Raw genomic sequence first — 23145 nt, forward strand, 5'->3', positions numbered from 1 at the left:
TAGGGTTGTCTAGGAAAGTCTATGGTTGCCTGAGGCGGTTCTTAATCAGAGGCAGGTGATTTTCGTTGTCTCTGATTGGGAACCATATTTAGGCAGCCATATTCTTTGAGTGTTTCGTGGGTGATTGTTCCTGTCTCTGTGTTTGTAGTCACCAGATAGGCTGTATAGGTTTTCACGTTCCGTTTGTTGTTTTGTATTGTTCGTGTTTTTGTCGTTCAATAAACATGTATGGAAATTACCACGCTGCATTTTGGTCCGACTCTCCTTCGACGGAAGAAAACCGTAACAAAACCAGATGGGATGGCGTATCGCTGCAGAATGCTGTGGTAGCCATGCTGGTTAAGTGTGCCTTGAATTCAAATTAAATCACAGACAGTGTCACCAGCAAAACACCCCCACACCACAACACCTCCTCCGTACTTTACGGTGGGAAATACACATGTGGAGATCATCCGTTCATCCACACCGCATCATCTCACAAAGACATGGCAGTTGGAACCCCAGACCAAAGGACAAATTTCGGTGTAATGTCCATTGCTCGTGTTTCTTGGCCCAAGCAAGTCTCTTCCTATTATTGATGTCCTTTAGTAGTGGTTTCTTTGTAGCAATTTGACCATGAAGGCCAGATTCAAACAGATTCAAAGTCTCCTCTGAACAGTTGATGTTGAGATGTGTCTGTTGAACTCTGTGAAGCATTTATTTTGGCTGCAATTTCTGAGGCTGGTAACTCTAATGAACTTATCCTCTGCAGCAGAGGTAACTCTGGGTCTTCCATTCCTGTGGAGGTCCTCATGAGAGCAAGTTTTATCATAGCGCTTGATGGTTTTTGCAACTGCACTTGAAGAAACTTCTTGAAATTTTCCGTATTGACTGACCTTCATGGCTTAAAGTAATGATGGACTGTCGTTTCTCTTGGCATATTTGAGTTGTTCTTGCCATAATTTTAAGGCACACCTGCTAATTGAAATGCATTCCAAGTGACTACCTCATGAAGCTGGTTGAGAGAATGCCAAGAGTGTGCAAAGTTGTCATCAAGGCAAAGGGTGGCTATTTAAAGAATCTCAAATATCAAATTTATTTTCATTTTTTTAAACACTTTTCTGGTTACTACATGATTCCATATGTTAATTTCATAGTTTTGATGTCTTCACAATTATTCTACAATGTAGAAATTAGCAAACAAAGAAAAACCCTTGAATGAGTAGGTGTTCAAAAACGTTTGACCGGTAGTGTATGTCACCAGTAGTAAATGTACCGTTAATCCCCATCATTTGGTTACATCAATTTCTGTTAATGCATGTATTAATTACAGTCATTTATTGTTCTCATTCTCAGTGGAAATGTTTGCAGAGTTCACAACATTTGAGAAACGTGTTTTGGTTTATTTCATAATAACCATCATTTTCATGATTTGTCCATTTTTTCATTGTCTTTTGTTTGGAGTGCTCCATGTTAGCAATGAGCATGTATCTGGTTTTCATATCAACGATGCATTTCTCAAATGACCAGTACATTCAAATCCTCCAGTTCACGTTGTCCGGCACCACATTTTCCTAACGGAAACCCTGGTATGTGTGCGTTTGTAAATTATGTGTATGTCTATGATGTATGTGGTCACCTGAGCTGAGCCTTAAGGGAGACTGACTGGTGGGCATCTACTACCTCACTGTCAGATTAGGGGGAGGGGGCAGTGTATGCTTTTTTCTCCCCACACTTTTGATTTTAAATCACCATCACCCACTTGTCATTTTTCCAGATTAAAAGTCTTTGAGCTACCAATATCTATGAATGTATAGCACAACTTTGGATTTCACCCCCGTCTCAAAATGAATGTTTATTTTTATTTTTTTAAATGTTACCCCTTTTTCTCCCCAATTTCGTGGTATCCAATTGTTTAGTAGCTACTATCTTGTCTCATGGCTACAACTCCCGTACGGGCTCGTTGAAAGTCATGCGTCCTCCGATACACAACCCAACCAAGCCGCACTGCTTCTTAACACAGCGCCATCCAACCCGGAAGCCAGTCACACCAATGTGTCGGAGGAAACACCGTGCACCTGGCAACCTTGGTTAACGTGCACTGCGCCCGGCCCGCCACAGGAGTCGCTGGTGCGCGATGAGACAAGGATTTCCCTACCGGCCAAACCCTCCCTAACCCGGACGACGCTAGGCCAATTGTGCATCGCCCCACGGACCTCCCGGTCGCGGCCGGTTACGACAGAGCTTGGCGCGAACCCAAAGTCTCTGGTGGCACAGCTGGCGCTGCAGTACAGTGCCCTTAATTCACTGCGCCATCTGGGAGGCCCTCAAAATGAATGGTTTTGATTGTTTGGAAGTTTTTAGGGAGGATTAACTTTACCCTGTAAATGATGGTGAACCAGGATGGGTACATTACAGGACATTGTTTTTCTGCAGTTCTCATTTGTTGCTCATATGGTAAGTAAATATTTTCTTCCATGAGAAATATAATGAAAGCTATTACTGATGCCAGTGAAGACTAGCTCATTTCCCCCCAACATCGGACACCCCCTAACTTCGAACGCTCTAGTGGTTGGAGGATTAAATCACTTCGAACTCAACATTTAAATGAGCAAAAAAATAACAGCACGTGTTGTGACTAAAGACACCCTTCTAGCTATCTGACCACCAATTTTCATTGCAGTTTATGTAAGTTAAGTTAGATTTTGAGAGTTGTCAAAAAAGTAATATATATATATATATATATATATATACATACACATTTTGTGGGACAAGCTGTGTATTGTAAAATTAGACTGCGAAACACATTTACTTTCCAACGTTTGACCTAAATTATTCACACTCATTTATATGCAAGTATAAAACTGTTATTTACTTCCTCAAAACATAAGCTTAATCTGTAAAACAAATAATGAGACATTGAACAAGATACTGGTGAAGAACCTCTACAGGAGGGCGCACCGGGCTACGCAATGACAAGTTGACAGGCAAGTAATTTGTTTATTTTACTGGAAGGCTAGCCAACTAATCAACTATCTAGTAAACACTTCAGATATGAGGTCGGTGTCTTTTTTTTGAACAAAATTAAACGGATATATCTTGTAATTGAACAAAATAGTAAGGTGGCCGATAACTGGGGACTGTATGCTAATAATACGGGATGTATTTTGTTTTGCTAAACCGCTTATCAAAAATATGATAATAGTATTTCCACTGAAATGTCAAACATGCTAATTGCTAACCCGTTAGCAAAAACTTTTACTACACCAATAATTACAAAACATTGATGACTTGATCACAAAATAATGATGTTGAATATGCCGATTATACGGGGTGCTACGCTACTATGAACAACCTCAGCTAGCATAGTCGGTTGTACTGATTTTAAACATGATTTTTATGGTTTAAAAAAAAGAGTCAATTACTATTTACCTGTGAATAAATTCATGAAACGGAGAATGGATTACATTTTTGTATGGAGGTCAATGAGTGTCGAATTTGGTCAGAAAAACATTGAATTGCTAATTTCCTACTTGAAGGTTATTTGATTGAATATTAGTTTTGTATAATGATGAAGTTGTTACAAATGCACTGATATATGTGGACACAAGTGGCATTTCACAACATTGGAATAAATGTTATAATCAGAGTGATGCCTGTTGTTCACACGCGTATCTGCCCTCCCATTGGTAATGGGCCCCCCTGAACTCGCCTCCATTCCATCTTTGAGGGCGGTCACTCGACTATCTTGTCAATATAATGGAAAATCTTTGTGAAAAAAAATACAGCAGCAACAACCCCTTCCAGGAGAGTATGAGTGTGTCGCAAATCAAATGGCACACTATTACCTATATAGTGTGCCATTTGGGATGCAGACAATGTGATGATCAGATCTGGGGGGATTATAGTTCCCCCTCAGAATGGAAATAGAGGTTGTGGTACCAAGTTAGCCTTGGTGCCAGTCTGTTTCTGCTCGCTTGTCAACTCCTTATGGAATTGTCATGCAAAATGTTTGCCTTGACAATGACAATGGGGTAGGCAAAAGCACAAACAGATCTTGGACCAGGCTAGCACCAAGTTGTTCTTGAATAAAAAGGGAAAGCAGTGACACAGCCTATATACCAGTTGTGCTTACATACAGTACTGTAATCATTCTCATTGACAGACTCGATGGCTAGGTACTTCAAGAGAACCTTCTGATGAAATTATAATTTTTAGAATGTGCTTGCAGTCATTTCTTTACAATCGAGCACCTCTTGAAGTGACTCAGACCATTGTACGCCTGGCAATTGATATATAGATATATTTCACATCCAGGTATGAAGAAACCTGGATTTATTTGCTTTCCTCTCTCCTTGCGAAATACTTATATTTCTCTGAGAGCTACAACATGAGTTTCATTGGTTCATGGTTGTGCTCAGTCTAAATGTTGTTTAGATGTCCGTAGGGATGCACGACATATCGGTATCGGCATATAATGGCTTTGCTAGTTTTTTGTTCTTTGTTTTTGTATGTTGACAATGAATGATTTGCTGCACTGCTCATCTCACTATAGTCCTTAGTTTAATTCTGCAGAATTGAGAGCCTTCTGTAACCTGGCAGCTTCACTTAACCTATTCTATACATTTAGTTACTGGAAGACAAGAAAGATACCGGAAGAATGAATCTCTTAAGTGAAAAAACTAAAATGACAGACAGAATTGGTTGACAGAATTATTCTAGTCCCTAACATTGAAAGAGACCTGAGGTATTGAGGTACCTGAACTAAGCTACTAACAGACCATACGAGCCATACTCTTCCTGAGAAGTCATTCCATATTATTTCAGCAAGCCATAACACCCACTATCTCAGATTGTTCTCAAAATGTTTCTGTAGTAAGAAACAGGTAAGATAGGTATTTCTGAAACATTATTTTGTTTACATTTTATCTTGGAGAAATTAGGCTAATTAATTGCACCCATAATCGGCTATTTAGGATTCAGATAATATTCAATAAATATAGTCCCAAACATCCGCTTTGGACCAAATTCCTTCCTACCAATGAGTAAGACACGAGGAATCCCCCCAAAAATGCAAAAGCCACCCACGCACCCCCAACCAGCATTCAGTATCAGTTCTCCATGATTGATATGTAGTATGACCCTGCAGTTTAAAGTATTGCTTTTCCATACTATGTAATGTATTCCCTATGAAACCAATGTTTTTTCCCCCCTGATAGTATTGAAGTTGTTTGCATTATTTACCATGAAGTAGTGTGAAAGTACCATGTTTTGACCACTAGATGCCACTGTTCCTGCTATACCATCACACTCTTTTATGCTTTTATAGAGCTGTTTCCTGATCAGTTGGTTTTCAGCATTAAGTTTCTATAAGAACAAGCTGAATTGCTTTCATGGAGGACCGGCTTGAATTGTGAGGACCACACAATTTATTTTAATAATGAGACAAATCTATTGACTTTCTACCCAAAGTTGTAAAATGAAATATTGTGATATAAACACAAGAGACCAGCAAAATGGATAAATAAGTGGCGGTATAGCAGGAACAGTGGCATTTAGTGGTAAAAATCTATAGACCGGTTGGCTGATAACGTCACAAAAATTTGGCGCACACATCGTTGTGGCCTGAAGCTGTGCTTTGTAATGATTCTGAACGGTGAGATAACGAGCAACAATGACAAGAAGCTACCATGTGGGGAATCGTATGTGTCTCCTTTCAGCTAGTTGTATCTTCAAATAAAATATATTTGTATTGGTCACATACACATGGTTAGCAGATGTTATTGCAAGTGTAGGGAGTGTGTTCTTGATACCATGTCTTGTTTTGAGGTGTTTTGACTTATTTCATGTCAATGCTAATATGGCAAAAAAAATGCTAACTAACAACTGTAACAATGTATTTGAGAGTGCTCATTGTGAAAATGTATTTATGTGTTCAACTAACATTTGGAGACTAAATATAGTTCATATGTTGTCAACAATCTAAGCCAAACAGGTCTGTTTTTCCCCATAGTTGCGCAAGCTTCACTTTTGTTGCTTAACAACCAATGCAAGCCACTTTAATTACTAATTTCTCTGAACATGGAGGAAAGAAACATCACCAGATGCACAGGGAATACATTACTTAGTATGGAGAAGCAATACTCCAAGCCACAGCTTCAGACTACTTGTCAAACATAGACAGCTGATACTGTATACTGGTTGTTGGGGTGGGATTGGCATGGGGTGTAGGGGGTCCGTGGGTGGTCTCTGACATCTTTTGGGGGATGCATTGGTAGGAAGATGTTTGACTACAATCTGAATCTTGTAAATTAAAATGGTAAATTTGGATGACATCAATTAGCTTAATATTTCAACAAAATAATGTTACAGGAATGCTAATCGTATCTCCTCTTACTAACTACAGAAACAATTTCAGAACAATCTGGTGGTCCTCTTTCTTGTGTTTTGAGGTGAAACGACTCAGAGCAAAGCCACACTCAGATTTCCATTCTGACAAAGCCCTGCCGACGAATCAGAGTCCAGGCATTTCCAGGAAGACGGGAGGGGCCACAAATAACTTTGAGATCCCCCAGCCCCCTTCCAGAGTCTTCAAGATGAGCATAATGTTACCAGCCACTAGACGCTGATCTAGGGACAGTATTTTACAGTTCTTGCCCTAATGGTTAAGGTTAAGGGTTGGGTGAGAGTAAGCTGATCCTAGATCTGTGCCAGAGGGGCAAATTTAAACCGTAACCCATCTCCCGTGGAGTAGGAAGCGTCTCCTCTCAATGACCAATGACCTTGTCCGTTCATCTCTCACTGACCAATCACAGAGTCTAGCCACTTCCTGTATGCAAGGGCGAAGCATCCCTGCTCGTGGGAGCGGCAGCCGTCCAGGACGCTGGCTATGAAACCGTGCTCTGAGGGCAGGGCGGGGGGGCAGGGGTCAGGGGGACCCCGCTTCAAACGCTTAGTGTCGCGGGGGTCTGGGACCCCGACCCCGTCCACCTCCATGGCATTCTGACCCTCCTGAGTCTGTCCGTTCCTGCTCTCCACCCTGGCTAGACCCACTCTTCTAGGGGAAGCTGTGTGAGGGTAGCTGCTCAGCCCAGCGTCAGTGTGGTTCAGCTGGGGAGACTCACTGCCACAGCCCTGGCCATCGTGGTGATCGTGGTCCTGCCTCCAGTGGTGCCAAAGGTAGAAGACGTGTCGCCTGGAGACAGATAGTGGTTAGGAAATACAGTGTTGGTTTTGATGTCATAGTAAACTGCTATCATTGAAAAACTGGATTTCTAGGATCTGTAGAACTGTAAAGCTAAAAAAAACATTTTATGTTGAAACCATATTATGTTCTTAAGGGGAAAAGATGCCATTCTAGACAAAAATAACAATATCCTCTAAGATATCACTGAGTCATAACCATCTTGGCCAAATCAATGTATAATTAATCTTCACATTCTCTACAGCCATTAGTCATCAGTTAGCAACCATCTGAACACTGTTACCATGGCGCCCCTTACTTCGCCCTATCACAACAAAGCTGGTCAGTAGGGCTGGGCGATATGGCCTAAGAATCGAATCTCCCGTTTTTTGAATTCTTATGGGCAATTCACAATATATATATATAAAGATTGAATGTTTTAAATAAGCTTTCTTGTACAATTAAACTGTAAAAAAAAAAAACTGCATTTCAAACAGTCAGCAATAATCTAATGAATTCAGGGCTAGGCTAAATATAAGCCTTCCATAATCATAAGACCCACTAATAATTGTATTATTTTATCAAAACAGTTTAACCTGTTTTTTTTGCAATGATCACTGATCTGGTTTTCAAGTCAATCTATGAAAATTAACCATGCATAATTCCATGGCGTTGGTGGGGAAGCTTGCTTGTTTCAGTGATCCTGTAGATTATACAGGTGGGGTTTTGGGCCAGGCAGGTTCAACCATACAGGGCAGGTTGCAGGTGAGATGACAGACTAAACACAGCACCTGGCCCTCCATAGATATGTGGTAGTGGAGTATGTACCTGAGGGCCCACACTTAGTATGTTGTGAATTCTGTAATGAATGTATTGTCACGTTTTAAAAAAAATGTAGAACTGCCTTAATTCTGCCGGATCCCACCAAAATTAGCTGCTGCCTTGGCAGATACAAATACGATGACAGTTTTAGTTGAAAGCCCCACCCGGGAAATCAGGGGCTCGATAACATGTTTTCTAGGGCCCAAAACGTCTTAGCGCATGGAACATCCTCACCATGTTTGAAACTTCATGACAGCTCAAGTTATCAGAGAGATGGAACATGAATATCCTGTGTGTAAGCGAAAGCAGATGGACTGGTTCTGGACGCACGGTGAAAAGCGATGGCTAAACGATCTATTCAGGAAAGGATGATTCCTACTCCAGTGGTCTAGCCCTCATTATCAGTAGAACAACTGACAAATCACTCTTGGAATGGGAACCCATCAATGACCGGTTCATCAGAGCAACACTTGACTCCAAGGACTGCAAGTTCACCATCCTGCAATGCTATTCCCACACCAATGAGGCAGAGGAGGAGAACAAGGATGACTGATACGAGCGGCTACAACAAGCAGTATCCAAGGTCCCACAACACGGCATGGTCATGACAGCGGTGGATTTGAATGCAAATGTTGGAGCAGATAACACAGACTGTGAATAGACTATTGGGCAACAACAGTGAAAAGATTGTTGACTTTTGCCTCAATAACATCTGTGTGATTGGTGGCACACAATTCCCTCACAAAGACATCCATAAATTAACATGAAGATCCCCAGATGGTCACAGTCAACCAAGTTGACCACATCATTATCAATAAGAAATGGCGAAGGTGTCTGCAGGATATCAAGTTCCACCGTGGGGCAGATGTCAACAGCGACGACTACCTGGTAATAGCCAAGGTCAAGCTGAAGCTGTGAGCCACACACATACACAATACAACAAGGGCAGAACGTCTTTGACATCAACAAGCTCACATCTCCTGAAATAAAGAAAGCTTTTACCATTGAGCTAAGAAATCGCTTCAGTCCATTAGCCAATGCAGAGGAACACCAGGGCACAGTTGAAACCACGTGGAGTAAAATTGAGAATGCATAAACAGAAACGGCAAAGAAAGTTATTGGCTTTAGAAAGAAGGGCAAAGAAGTGGTTAACACAAGATACATGGAAGAAAATAGATGTGAGAAGGCTGGCCAAAGATAAACTGCTGAGCACAAAATCACCCAGGCTGATTGAGCGAGCAAAGCAAGAATATAAGACCAAGGACAAAAAAAGTAAGAAAGAGTGCTGGAAGGGATAAGATTATTGGCCAGTGAGGCAGAACAAGCTGCGGGCAAGAGGAGAACTAAGTACTCGATATAAGATCACAAGACAGCTCTGTGGCCAAGTTAGCAACCACACAATGCCAGTCAAAGACAAACAAGGTAAAACAACCAAAGAGGAACAAACTGCAAGATGGGTCCAGCAGTTTGAAGAGGTTGTCAACTGGCCAAAGCCTAATGATCCAAAAGACCTACCAACCTCGGATGAGATTGATGGTATTGACAGCGGCCCACCAGTTGAAGCAGAGGTCCAAGCAGCCATCAGGGCTTACGAAGACTCTCTGCACACTAAGGTACTTAAAGCTGATGTCAACACAGCTACCAAGGTACTGACTGATATCTTTTGCAAGATCTGGGAGCATGATGTCTTACCACAAGACTAGAGAAAAGGCCTTATCGTCAATCTGCCAAAGAAAGGAAACTTCAGCGAATGTGAAAACTGGCAACATACAACTAAACTCAGCAAAAAAAGAAACATCCTCTCACGGTCAACTTTTCAGCAAACTTAACTGTATCTTATCTGTAAATATTTGTATGAACATAACAAGATACAACAACTGAGACATCAAAGTTCCACAGACATGTGACTAACATAAATTGAATAATGTGTCCCTAAACAAAGGGGGGGCGGGTCAAAAGTAACAGTCAGTATCTGGTGTGGCCACCAGCTGCATTAAGTACTGCAGTGCGTCTCCTCCTCATGGACTGCACCAGATTTGACAGTTATTGCTGTGAGATGCTACCACTCTTCCACCGAAGCACCTGCAAGTTCCCAGACATTTCTGGGGGGAAAGGTCCTAGCCCTCACCCTCCGATCCAACAGGTCCCAGACGTGCACAATGGGATTGAGATCTGGGCTCTTCGCTGGCCATGGAAGAACACAGGCATTCCTGTCTTGCAGGAAATCACGCACAGAACGAGCCGTATGGCTGGTGGTATTGTCATGCTGTGGCGGGTCATGTCAGGAAGAGCCTGCAGGAAGGGTACCACATGAGGGAGGAGGATGTCTTCCCTGTAACACACAGCGTTGAGACTGCCTGCAATGACAACAAGCTCAGTCTGATGATGCTGTGACACACCGCCCCAGACCATGATGGACCCTCCACCTCCAAATAGATCCCGCTCCAGAGTACAGGCCTCGGTGTAATGCTCATTCCTTCGACGATAAACGCGAATCCGACCATCACCTCTGGTGAGACAAAACCGCGACTCGTCAGTGAAGAACACTTTTTGCCAGTCCTGTCTGTTCCAGTGACGGTGGGTTTGTGCCCATAGGTAACATTGTTGCCGGTGATGTCTAGTGAGGACTTGCCTTACAACAGGCCTACAAGCCCTCAGTCCAGCCTCTCTCAGCCTATTCCGGACAGTCTGAGCACTGATGGAGGGATTGTGCGTTCCTGGTGTAACTCGGGCAGTTGTTGTTGCCATTCTGTACCTGTCCCGCAGGTGTGATGTTCGGATGTACCGATCCTGTGCAGGTGTTGTTACACGTGGTCTGCCACTGCGAGGACAATCAGCTGTCCGTCCTGTCTCCCTGTAGCGCTGTCTTTGGCTTTCAGTCGACTCCATCCCATATGGAACTCAAAAGTACCAATTGCACATAGGGTTGCACATTTTGGGGAATATTCAGAGGTGGAAACTTTTCGTCTGAATTAACAGGAATGTATGGGGATTAACAGAAATATATGCAAATTAATATTAATATAATTTAAATGTAGATGTTTTTTGCATTGGATATATTTACCATATAATATGGAGACAGAAACATAAACCTTTTACCTTATCATAAGTAGACATAATTGCAAATTATTAAATCCTTCCAATAGAAATTTGCCTGGATGGCCACCAACTTTTCAACCCTTGTATTGGTCAGCCTGTAGCGTGCTTTGGTGTCTGTGTTCCCAAACAAGGGCCATTGCACTCTGAAGCGATTGATGTTGGTGGGATTTGGAGGATGGAGGCAACGGAGAAAGAGCCTCAGATCCACAAAGTCCCTTCCTCCAGGTGGCTGATGAGATATGTTGGCACGACTGCCATATTGCATTTCCATCCTAAGGCCCTTGCTTGGAAGTATACTTCGCCAGACTGCCAAGAAGTTTGCCCTCATCCAGGCCAAAGTGGAGAGACCTTAGGCCTTGTTGACCTCGGCACCAGACAGGATGCTCTTGCCAGCATACTTGGGGTCCAACATATACGCTGCGGCGTGCATGGGCTTCAAGCAGAAGTTTTCAAGCTTTTTGATATATTTCAAAACTGCAGTTTCCTCTGCTTGGAGCAACAGTGAAGTGGGCAGGGCAGTATGGATTTATTCTCTTACATCTGCAAGCAGTCTGAACATCAGACAGGATGGTATTGTCTCCCTCAATCCATGCAATGGCTACTGCTATAGGTTTCAGGAGTTTCAGGCTGCTTACCACTCTCTCCCAAAATTCATCATCCAGGAGGATCCTCTTGATGGGGCTGTCCATATCGGTAGACTGTGATATGGCCATTTCTTGGAGAGACTCCTTCCCCTCCAGGAGACTGTCAAACATGATGACAACACCACCCCAACAGGTGTTGCTGGGCAGCTTCAATGTGGTGCTCCTATTCTTCTCACTAACTTGATGACCCTTCACATACCCGTAACAATTTCCTTGACTCTCCTGTAGAGTGTATCCATTGTTTTCAGTGCCATGATGTCCTTGAGGAGCAGATTCAATGCATGAGCAGCACAGCCAATGGGTGTGATGTGAGGGTAGGACTCCTCCACTTTAGACCAAGCAGCCTTCATGTTCGCAGCATTGTCTGTCACCAGTGCAAATACCTTCTGTGGTCCAAGGTCATTGATGTTCATCTGCAATGTAGAGACTGGTGTGTCTGTTGTGCCATGTGTCTGTGCTCTTGTAGAATACTGGTTGAGGGGTTGAGATGATGTAGTTAATTATTCCTTGCCCACAAACATTCAACCACCCATCAGAGAGGATTGCAATACAGTCTGCTTTCTCTATGATTTGCTTGACTTTCACTTGAACTCTGCATCTAGCAAATGAGTGGTGTATGTCTGATTGGAGGGGTATATGCTGGGCAAAGAACATTCATAAATCTCTTCCAATACACATTGCCTGTGAGCATCAGAGGTGAACCAGTTGCATACACAGCTCGAGCAAGACATTGATCAGCATTTCTCTGACTACGTTCCTCCATTGATTCAAAAAACCTTCTCATTCCAGGAGGACCATGAGCTGTGAGGTGTCCGACCATGAGGTGTCCGACTCATAATTTTCACCGCGAATAGAAGTAGAGGGACTTTTGTCAGAGGTTGCGTGCTGAGGGAACTTTATGCACTTGGCCAGATGATTCTGCATCTTTGTTCCATTCTTCACATATGATTTGGCACAGTATTTGCAAATGTACACAGCTTTTCCTTATACATTAGCTGCAGTGAAATGTTTCCACACATCAGATAGCGCCTGCAGCATTTTCCTGTAAAGATTTGAAAAAAAATAGTAAAAAAACAACAAATACTATTCCATGTACAGATAAATAGTTAAGCAGTCAGATTACATTTACATTTACATTTAAGTCATTTAGCAGATTAAACAACTCCTTTGTAAAGTAAACATTTTAAAATGAATTAACACTCCTCAGTTAGCAGGCTCAAGCAAGCTAAAAACCCACATGGTAACAAACTAACTAGCAGAAATTGTTAACAAGATAGAAAATATTTAAACACACTTTGCTGTAGGCTATTATTTACTAGTTAACAAAAAATAATGGATTTTATTATTTTTATTTTACCTTTATTTAACTAGGTAAGTCAGTTTTGTCAGAACAAATTCCTATTTTCAATGACGGCCTAGGAACAGTGGGTTAACGGCCTTGTTCAGGGGCAGAACGACAGATTTGTACCATGTCAGCTTGGGGATTCAATCTTACAACCTTTCGGTTACTAGTCCAATGCTCTAACCACTATGTCATATATAATATATTCACCCCACCCAGCATTGTAATCGAAACTTACCAGAAATCATGTAGTCCTTGGCTCAGACATTGTAGTAGTGTGGGCTCAATAGCATCTCATTAGTGTGCAAGATCTTGAGAATCAGCTGTATATGTGATGGAAGAATGCACTGTGCATGTAATGGAAGAATGCAGCGGAGTCAATCACCACCTTCCGGAGACACCTGAAACCCCACCTCTTTCAGGAATACCTAGGATAGGATAAAGTAATCCTTCTCACCCCCCTTAAAAGATTTAGATGCACTATTGTAAAGTGGCTGTTCCACTGGATGTCTTAAGGTGAACGCACCAATTTGTAAGTCGCTCTGGATAAGAGCGTCTGCTAAATGACTTCAATGTAATGTAATGTCAATGTAATGCACTGTGCATGAAAAGGGTTGCAATTCCATTGAATTGGGGATAATTTTACCAAAATATGCCACAAGACCTAGAATTGCCTTATGTGTATCCCACAAAATAAGGTTCACTGTTATAAGCTAACTTTTTTGATGAATTTAAGCAAAATTACCCAAATTCCCGGGCTAAACTTCCTATGGAAAATTACTGGAAAATGTCCGACCCTTTGCAACCCTAATACAGACTCAAACTAATTTCAGGATTTATAATAGCATTGTCAAGTCACTGCTTCTCCAACATCTTCCAGCCAAACAAGATCTCTAACGAGAACCTGTATAGGAGGACGGGCTGTAAGAACATGGTCCTGGAAATAAATATATGCAGGTTGCGTTCACTTGGTCATGTGCTGAGGATGCTGCCAGAAAGGATCCCCAAAGATGCCCTCAGATGGATACCAACTGGAAAGCGCAAGTGACGTAGGCCAAAAACAACATGGTGACAGACAGTGGTGGCTGAGCTGGAAGAGATGGGTCTTTCATGGGACAGGGCACAAATTGTGGCCAAAGACAGACACCAGTGGCAGAAGATTGTTACAGCCTTATGCCCCACCCGGGCCGAAGAGGACTAAGTAAGGTAAGTATGCAATAATGCAGTCACAAATACACCTCTTGTAACAGGCAATTTAGAAAATTATAAAGAGTGTTGTTTGGATCCTGGATGCTGATTGAGTGATATGTGGGAGTTGTGGGATCACAACCGTAAAATACCATGACATGTTAGTGTCATAATTCCACTGTGCCTCAGCCCTGGCTGTAAATTCAAAAACATCATCTCGTTCGGGAAAACGGCGCCTTCACATTATTTTTCCACGCTAATATTTGGTTTGCAACAGTTGGGAGTTGTATAAACCCTTCTGTCTGCCTCTGCGATCTGTGCAACAATGTATAATTTTACAAATGTGATCTCTACCTAGCCCAAGAAGGAACATGAAACTAATAATTCAACATGGAATACATAAACACTCAGAATTCCATGAATTCATTAACCAGCGCATGTGCGGCCTATTGGATATTTATTAAAACATTATTTATTGAAGTTCTTGTCAATCATTGAATCTCTGATAGCTAGATACATGCCGATGATTTGTTTAGCATAACAAAGTCGAATGAATAGAATAACCAGCCTGCTTGGATAGCAAGCGAAAGTTATCAGATGCAGGCCTGGAGTCAAGGGAAATAATGGCCGGTCCAAGAGCTCACTCAAGAGTTATTGGCAGCCCCTAACATGGAGAACAGAAAGCACTGGAGTGCCATTTTAGCTCGCAATGATGTGAGTGGGACGTCCCATTCTCCACCAAAGAGGCAAGCACTGGCTGTCACCAACCAGTGCCAGGATCATGGACAGTTCGTCCACTCTTGTGCCATCAACGGAAACATCACTATAAAACATCACCAACTAGCTTGGTTAGTTCGGACTCGGCAACAATAATAGTTGTTGCCCATGTAGGCCTATTGGATATTAAATCATTGTTTATTGAAGTTCTTGTCAATCATCCTCATTGAATCTCTGTTAGCTAGCTACATGCCAGTGATTTGTTTAGCATAACAACATCGAATGAATAGAATGATTAGCATTAACAACTAGGTCAAAACATGAGAAAATAACTAATGACAAGCCCGCTTGGGATGCAACTTCAAAATACAAAACAAATTGCCTTGCTAAAAATAATGGTTTTTAATGAAAAAATGTCATTTCTATTTTTATAAATATGTTGGAAACCGTTTTATAAAAGCAATAAGGCCACTCGAACCCTGGGATAATCATGTGACAACTCTATCCTAAGGGCTGTTCTCAGCGAAGCCCTTAATTGGAAGTTAGCACACGATAATCACAGATAACGTAATACAAAAAGTAAGGGCGTCGATCAGAAAACCAGTCAGTATCTGGTGTGAACACCATTTGCCTCATGCAGCGTGACATATCTGCTTCACATATAATTGATTAGGCTGTTGATTATGGCCTGTGGAATGTTGTCCCACTCCTCTTCAATGACTGTGCAAAGTTGCTGGATATTGGTGGGAACTGGAACACACTGACGTACACGTCGATCCAGAGTATCCCAAACATGCTCAATTGGTGACATGTCTGGTGAGTATGCAGGCCATGGAAGAACTGGGAATTGTGTAAAGATCCTTGCGACATGGGGCTGTGTATTGAAACAGGAGGTGATGGTGGCGGATAAATGGCACAACATGGGCCACGGGATCTCGCCACTGAATCTCTGTGCATTTAAATTGCCATCTATAAAATGCAATTGTGTTCGTTGACCGTAGTTTATTCCTGCCCATACCATAACCCCACGGCCACCATGGGGCACTCTGTTAACTTCTTTGGGATAGGGGGCAGCATTTTCAATTTTGGATGAATAGCGTGCCCAGAGTAAACTGACTCCTACTCAGTCCCAGATGCTAATAAATGCATATTATTAGTAGTATTGGATGAGATGAGAGGTAGCTCTTGTTCCATTGCTTTTCTACAGACAATGGAATTCTCCGGTTGGAACATTATTGAACATTTATGATAAAAACATCCTAAAGATTGATTGAGTTGAGTTTATTTTATTTTTACAGGGACAGTGCACTTTAATCAACGTTTCAGTAAAAGTGCCGTTTTTTTTAGCCAATTAGCCAATTTTCAACCGCAGTCCCTGGGCAGGTTATTAAAAACAATTACAATATAGACAATAGCAACATAGGACAAGCAAGACATAGCATACAGAGCAACATAGTACAAGCAAGACGTAGCATACAGATTCTATACTTATTTTGACAAATTTCTACGATCTGTAATATAACTTTTTGAACTTTTCATCCGACGTTCGGCTGGACCTGAACGCGCGTTTGGATTTGTCTACAAAACGCGCTAACAAAAGAAGCTATTTGGACATAAATGATGGACATTATCGAACAAAACAAACATTTATTGTGGAACTGCGATTCCTGGGAGTGCATTCTGATGATGAAGATCATCAAAGGTAAGTGAATATTTATAATGCTATTTCTGACTAATGTTGACTGCGGATATTTCTTTTGACTGGTTTGGGCTCGGTACTCAGATTATGCTTTTTCCGTAAAGTTTTTTTGAAATGTGTGTATCTAAAGTTCCATGCATAACACTTGAATTTTCATCAACATTTATAATGAGTATTTCTGTGAATTAATGTAGCTCACTGAAAAATCACAGCATGTTTTTGAACTACTGAACATAACACACCAAGGTAAAATTAGATTTTTGGATATAAATATGCACTTTATCGAACAAAACATACATGTATTGTGTAACATGAAGTCCTATGAGTGTCATCTGATGAAGATTATCACAGGTTAGTGATTCATTTTATCTCTATTTGGCTGGAAAAATGGCTGGGTTTTTCTGTGACACAACATAATTCGTTTGTGGAGCTTCGCTGTAAAGCATTTTTGAAATCAGACACTGTGGCTGGATTATTTATCTTTAAAATGGTGCCTAATACTTGCATGTTTGAGAAATTTGATTTATGAGATTTCTGTTGATTTGTATTTGGCGCTCTGCGAAACCCCAGTCCTAGACAGGTTAACAATGTTGACATCAGCAAACCGCTTGCCCACACGACGCCGTCCGCCATACACGCTGTCTGCCATCTGCCTGGTACAGTTGAAACCGCGATTCATCCGTGAAGAGCACACTTCTCCAGTGGGCCAGTGGCCATCTAAGGTGAGCATTTGCCCACTGAAGTCGATGACGACGCCAAACTGTAGTCAGTTCAAGAGCCTGCTGAGGAGACGACGAGCACGCAGATTAAATTCTTTGGTTGTGCAAATCCAGTTTCATCAGCTGTCCAGGTGGCTGAAGCAGGTGATACCACAGTTGAAGATGCCTTGAATGTCGTGGTTACATGTGGACTGTGGTTGTGAGGTCGGTTGGACGTACTGCCAAATTCTCTAAAATTACGTTGGAGGTGGCTTATGGTAGAGAAATTAACGTTCAATTCTCTAACCCATCTCAAATAGCGAGTTGTCAAAGAGGAAGAAGTGATCTTTCATCTTTGTTGTTCTGAGTGGCAGGGGGAGGAGCTTTGTGTGTAGGGGAGGAGCTTGGTGTGTGTGTGTTTAAACGGGAGGGTGCACAGTCATAGCAGAATTAGCGAAGGAGACGAGACCATAAAGACAAGTGGACATAGACACTCATAAAAACGAAAAATAGAACAGCAGATTCTTGCGATATTGGTATTTGAAATATCGTGCTAAAACATAAATTCGATTTTTTATTTTATATATATATATATTTTTTTTTGATGATTTGGAAAGGCACACACCTGTCTATATAAGGTTCCACAAAAAATGTCTGCAGCATTGCAAGTCCCTAAGAAGTCCACAGTGCCCTGAATTATTATTAAATGGAAGAAGTTTGGAACGACCAATACTCTTCCTAGAGCTGGCCGTCTGGCCGAACTGATTAATCTGGGGAGAAGGGCCTTGTTCAGGGAGGTGAACAAGAACCCGATGGTCACTCCGACAAAGCTCCAGCGTTCCTCTGTGGAGATGGGAGAACCTTCCAGAAGAACAACCATCTCTGCATCACTCCACCAATCAGGCCTTTATGGTAGAGTGGCCAGACGGAAGCCACACCTCAGTGATAGGCACATGACACCCGGCTTGGAGTTTGCCGAAAGACACCTAAAGGACTCTCAGACCATGAGAAACAAGATTCTCTTGTCTGATGAAACCAAGATGGAACTCTTTGGCCTGAATGCCAAGAGCCACATCTGGAAGAAACCAGCATCAATGGTGGTGACAGCATCATGCTGTGGGGATGTTTTCAGTGGCAGGGACTAGGAGACTAGTCAGGATTGAGGGAAAGATGAGCGGAGCAAAGTACAGCGAGATCATTGATGAAATCCTGCTCCAGAGCACTCAGGACCTCAGACAGGGGGCGAAGGTTCACCTTCCAACAGGACAAGTGGCCCAGCCAGAGCCCGGACTTGAACATCTCTGGAGAGACATGAAAATATATGTGTAGCGACGCTCCCCATCCAACCTGACAGAGCTAACGTAATAAAATGTGGAAAAAGTGAAGGGGTCTGAATACTTTCCGAATGCACCGTATATGACATGATTAGGGACCTACCAACACATCCACTACTGAAGAGTCCTGAGAACATAGTAATGGTCTAACGGACAATAAAAACGATTGGCATAATAAAGCATTTGCCACCAATATGGAGGGTAGTTAGCCAAACTCTGTACAGTGTCTATGGCTCTAGTTGAAATTAGGCCGCACCCTAGATACAACAACGTGCTGGTCCATGATTGTTCCTCCTTTGATCTCACCTGTGATACCAGAGCATCTCATAATAAAATGTGTTCTGTGATTGGCTAACATTGTAGTCTGAGGTTGAGTGACAGTGGCCTGTGGGCTCGTACCTGTGACACCAGAGTGTCTCATGTCCGGGGAAGGACTGGATGAGGTCTGTACACAGCTCCATCTCCTGGTGAAACAGCTGGGGCACAGCTGGCACCGAGGACTGGTCCTCTGGGGTGGCGGGAGAGAGGCAGGGGGCTGCTGCTGTGGCCTCTCCGTTAGCCTGGTGGTGGGGGTGGCCTGGCTGGGGGTCCGGGCTGGGACTGCGAGGGCTGGAGCTGCCAGGGCTGGGCCAAGGGGCATGGTGGTGGTGCATGGACTGGCTGAGCTCCCTGACCAAGGCCTTGAGCAGGAACTGGCGGTAGTGAAAGCCACTGTGGTCCGACACGTGCATGGAGACCCAATCACGCATGGAGGACAGCTCATCATGGAGGACCTGGGAAAAGAGGAGGAGAGGTGACCTCATTCAAGCAAGGTTTTCCATTCAAAGGTATTTGCCCTATGCTAACCAACATATGATTAAATAGGACATTGAATTGCAGGTGTACATGTTCAGACAAACAGCAATTTTTAACAATAAAACAATGTATGTTATGGTTGGCATTATACTTGTGCACAATAGAGAAAAAAAAAGAGAGGGAAATTATTTCTTACAAAGAATTTATTTGAACAATCAAACGCTATCAGGACAGCCATTACAAGAACCAAACCCCAATGGGTGATCAGAAAGTAGGCTTATCCTATCATAACAGGAAGCACCTATTAAAGTATCATTGCTACAGTCTACTCTGTCCTATATCCCTGGTTCTAATAAACAGTAGCATCTTTCCATATCCTAGGAGTGCCTGGCATGGCTTAAAAATTAGGAACGGATCAACTGAGCCACAACACTCCATCCACCTTTAAATCCCTAGGCCTCTTATTTTAGGATCAGGCCTTAGGGATTTGCTGCATTAATGCCTGCACTGTCCCCAGATCAGTTAAATGGACAAGAAAGTTCCTGTCCTCCTCAACATTCGGTGACAGGCCAGAGATATGAGGCAGCCGGGGCTGGAGACACACAGACCCTGGTCATACTGTATAAGCCATGCTAGCTGCATGAAACATTCATAGCTAGACTAGCACACACAAATGTTTTCTGTCAGTGTTACATTGAAAGAACTGTCATAGTTACATTGAAAGAGCTGTTAATGTTTTGTCAGAGCCCATGAACATACAATTAAGAGGCAGAGAGATAGAGGCAGAGAGATAGAGGCAGAGAGAGAGAGAGAGGTAGAGACAGAGAGGCAGAGAGAGAGAGAGAGGCAGAGCGAGAGGCAGAGCGAGAGAGGCAGAGACAAAGGCAGAGAGAGGCAGAGGCAGAGCGAGAGGCAGAGAGAGAGGCAGAGACAGAGGCAGAGAGAGGCAGAGGCAGAGCGAGAGGCAGAGAGAGAGGCAGAGAGAGAGAGGCAGAGAGAGAGAGGCAGAGAGAGAGAGAGCGAGAGAGGCAGAGCAAGAGAGAGATAGGCAGAGCGAGAGAGATCGGCAGAGCGAGAGAGATAGCCAGAGCGAGAGAGATCGGCAGAGCGAGAGAGATAGCCAGAGCGAGAGAGAGGCAGAGCGAGAGAGAGAGGCAGAGCGAGAGAGAGGCAGAGCTAGAGAGAGGCAGAGCGAGACAGAGGCAAAGGCAGACCCAAGAGGCAGAGGCAGAGAGAGAGGCAGAGTGAGAAAGAGAGGCAGAGCGAGAGAGGTAGAGGCAGAGCGAGAGAGGTAGAGGCAGAGCGAGAGAGAGGCAGAGCTAGAGAGAGGCAGAGCGAGACAGAGGCAAAGGCAGACCCAAGAGGCAGAGGCAGAGAGAGAGGCAGAGCGAGAAAGAGAGGCAGAGCGAGAAAGGTAGAGGCAGAGCGAGAGAGGTAGAGGCAGAGCGAGAGAGAGGCAGAGGGAGAGAGAGGCAGAGAGAGGGAGAGGCAGAGCGAGAGAGAGAGGCAGAGAGAGAGAGAGGCAGAGAGAGAGAGAGGCAGAGAGAGAGACCCTATCTCGTCCTACTCCTACCTTCAGGTTGCCCTGGGCCATGTTCTGCAGGACCCAGATACGGTGCGACCAGGCGTTGTAGTTGCTAGGGTAGCGGCTGGCGGCGTCGGCGCATACCTTCATCTCGTCGTGTAGAACCCTGTGGAGGCGCTCACTACGCCGAGTCCTCTCTGCTGCGTCACGCAGGCCACTGTCACGCTGCTCCTTCCTGTCCGAGCTGGGGGAGGAACACTCCCGTAGCACCTGCTGTAGTACCCAGCGCCTGGAAACACAGGGGGAATGTTTAACTATATACACTGACTGAACACACACACACCTCAAATACCCTCGGCTCCCAAAACAGCCCTAAACCCAGAACCAACCGAACCTATAGTAAGCATCTGGTTGAACAACAGAGCCAAGACAAAAGGCCTAGATAATATCAATACAAAACAGCTACGTAAGTGACCTATCATCTGCGATGACATTCTCAGAATGCATTGTGCAACCACAGCCTTCTCAGGCTGCTAAACACTTTGCTGGCCAGATGAGGGGTCATTTTGGGTCAGTTAGCTCATGTCATGTGGTTGAAGGATTTTTTAAATCAATAATGACTAAATGATGTATACATTTAACGTAGAATTGTAACTAATAGAATTCTATCCTGTCTGATGAAGAGTGTTTGTACATAGGCCAGGAGGAAGGGTTGACAGACAACTTGTGATCACAGTGAAACTAACAACAGGAAGGATGTCTGGTCCCCAACCAGGGAGGGGAGAAACCATTGGGCTTGCAGTAGATTGTGTAACATGTGGTAGCATATGATAAGCAATATGTATGTGTTGGAATGGAATTGAAAAGCAGCTTTGTCATTGTCTTAGAGGAGGGACATTTATGACGAAATGAGAGGTATATAAACCAATGTACATGAAATTATGGGTAGAGCTCTCGAGAATAAACGTCACTGGCTATTTTTGACTGGTCTCCGTCTGTTTCATTTCTCCCAAAACCTTACAAACTCTGGGTACAGACTGAGTATTTTAATTGAATTGTTTAATGAACACATAAGAACAAAATTCATCTAACACATGTACACACCATATATGGCCATATACAGTGCCTTCAGAAACCATTCACACCTTGACTTTCTACACATTTTGTTGTGCTACAACGTGGTATTCAAATTAATTTAATTGTATTTTTTTTGTCAACGATCTACACAAAATACTCTAACGTCAAAGTGGAAAACGAATTCTAACATTTGTAAAAGATATATAGTACCAGTCCATTGTTTCGGGGACACATACTCATTCAACCTTTTTTCTTTATTTTGACTATTTTCTACATGGTAGAATAATAGTGAAGATGTCAAAACTATGAAATACAACATAATACTACAATGATGAAGTAACCCCCAAAAAAGTGTTAAACAAATCAAAATATATTTTAAATGTGAGATTCTTCAAAGTAGCCACCCTTTGCCTTGATGACAGCTTTGCACATTCTTGGCATTCTCTCATCCAGCTTCACCTGGAATGCTTTTCCAACCGTCTTGAAGGAGCTACCACATATGCTGAGCACTTGTTGGCTGCTTTTCCTTCACTCTGCGGTCCGACTCATCCCAAACCATCTCAATTGGGTTGAAGTTGGGTGATTGTGGAGGTCAGGTCATCTGATGAAGCACTCCATCACTCTTTCTTGGTCAAATAGCCCTTACACAGACTGGGGGTGAGTTGGGTCATTGTCCTGTTGAAAAACAAATAATAGTCCCACTAAGTCCCACTCCTATTCCCCAGGCGCTCTCTTTTGACGACTTCTGTAACCGTAATAGCCTTGGTTTCATGCATGTTAACATTAGAAGCCTCCTCCCTAAGTTTGTTCTATTCACTGCTTTAGCACACTCTGCCAACCCGGATGTTCTAGCTGTGTCTGAATCCTGGCTTAGGAAGACCACCAAAAATTCAGAAATTTTAATTCCAAACTACAACATTTTCAGACAAGATAGAACTGCCAAAGGGGGCGGTGTTGCAATCTACTGCAAAGATAGCCTGCAGAGTTCTGTCCTACTATCTAGGTCTGTACCCAAACAATTTGAACTTCTACTTTTAAAAATC

The 23145-nt window shown here is 43.0% G+C and overlaps 1 protein-coding gene across 1 annotated transcript in view; it reads right to left on the reverse strand.

The window, feature by feature from the left end:
- Positions 1-1056: 1056 nt before the first annotated feature.
- The window catches only part of LOC115111937 (protein prenyltransferase alpha subunit repeat-containing protein 1-like), a 71349-nt gene continuing 49260 nt past the window's right edge, over positions 1057-23145 (reverse strand). Inside the window, exons 5-7 of the mRNA XM_029638492.2 lie at positions 21074-21314; positions 19105-19478; positions 1057-7174 (exon numbers count right to left, since the gene is read on the reverse strand). Coding sequence (XP_029494352.1) covers positions 6778-7174; positions 19105-19478; positions 21074-21314 — 1012 coding nt within the window. The 3' untranslated portion in view covers positions 1057-6777. The remainder of the gene's footprint in view (positions 7175-19104; positions 19479-21073; positions 21315-23145) is intronic.

This window comes from Oncorhynchus nerka, linkage group LG27 (assembly GCF_034236695.1).
Source record: "Oncorhynchus nerka isolate Pitt River linkage group LG27, Oner_Uvic_2.0, whole genome shotgun sequence".
NCBI classification, from domain to species: Eukaryota; Metazoa; Chordata; class Actinopteri; order Salmoniformes; family Salmonidae; genus Oncorhynchus; species Oncorhynchus nerka.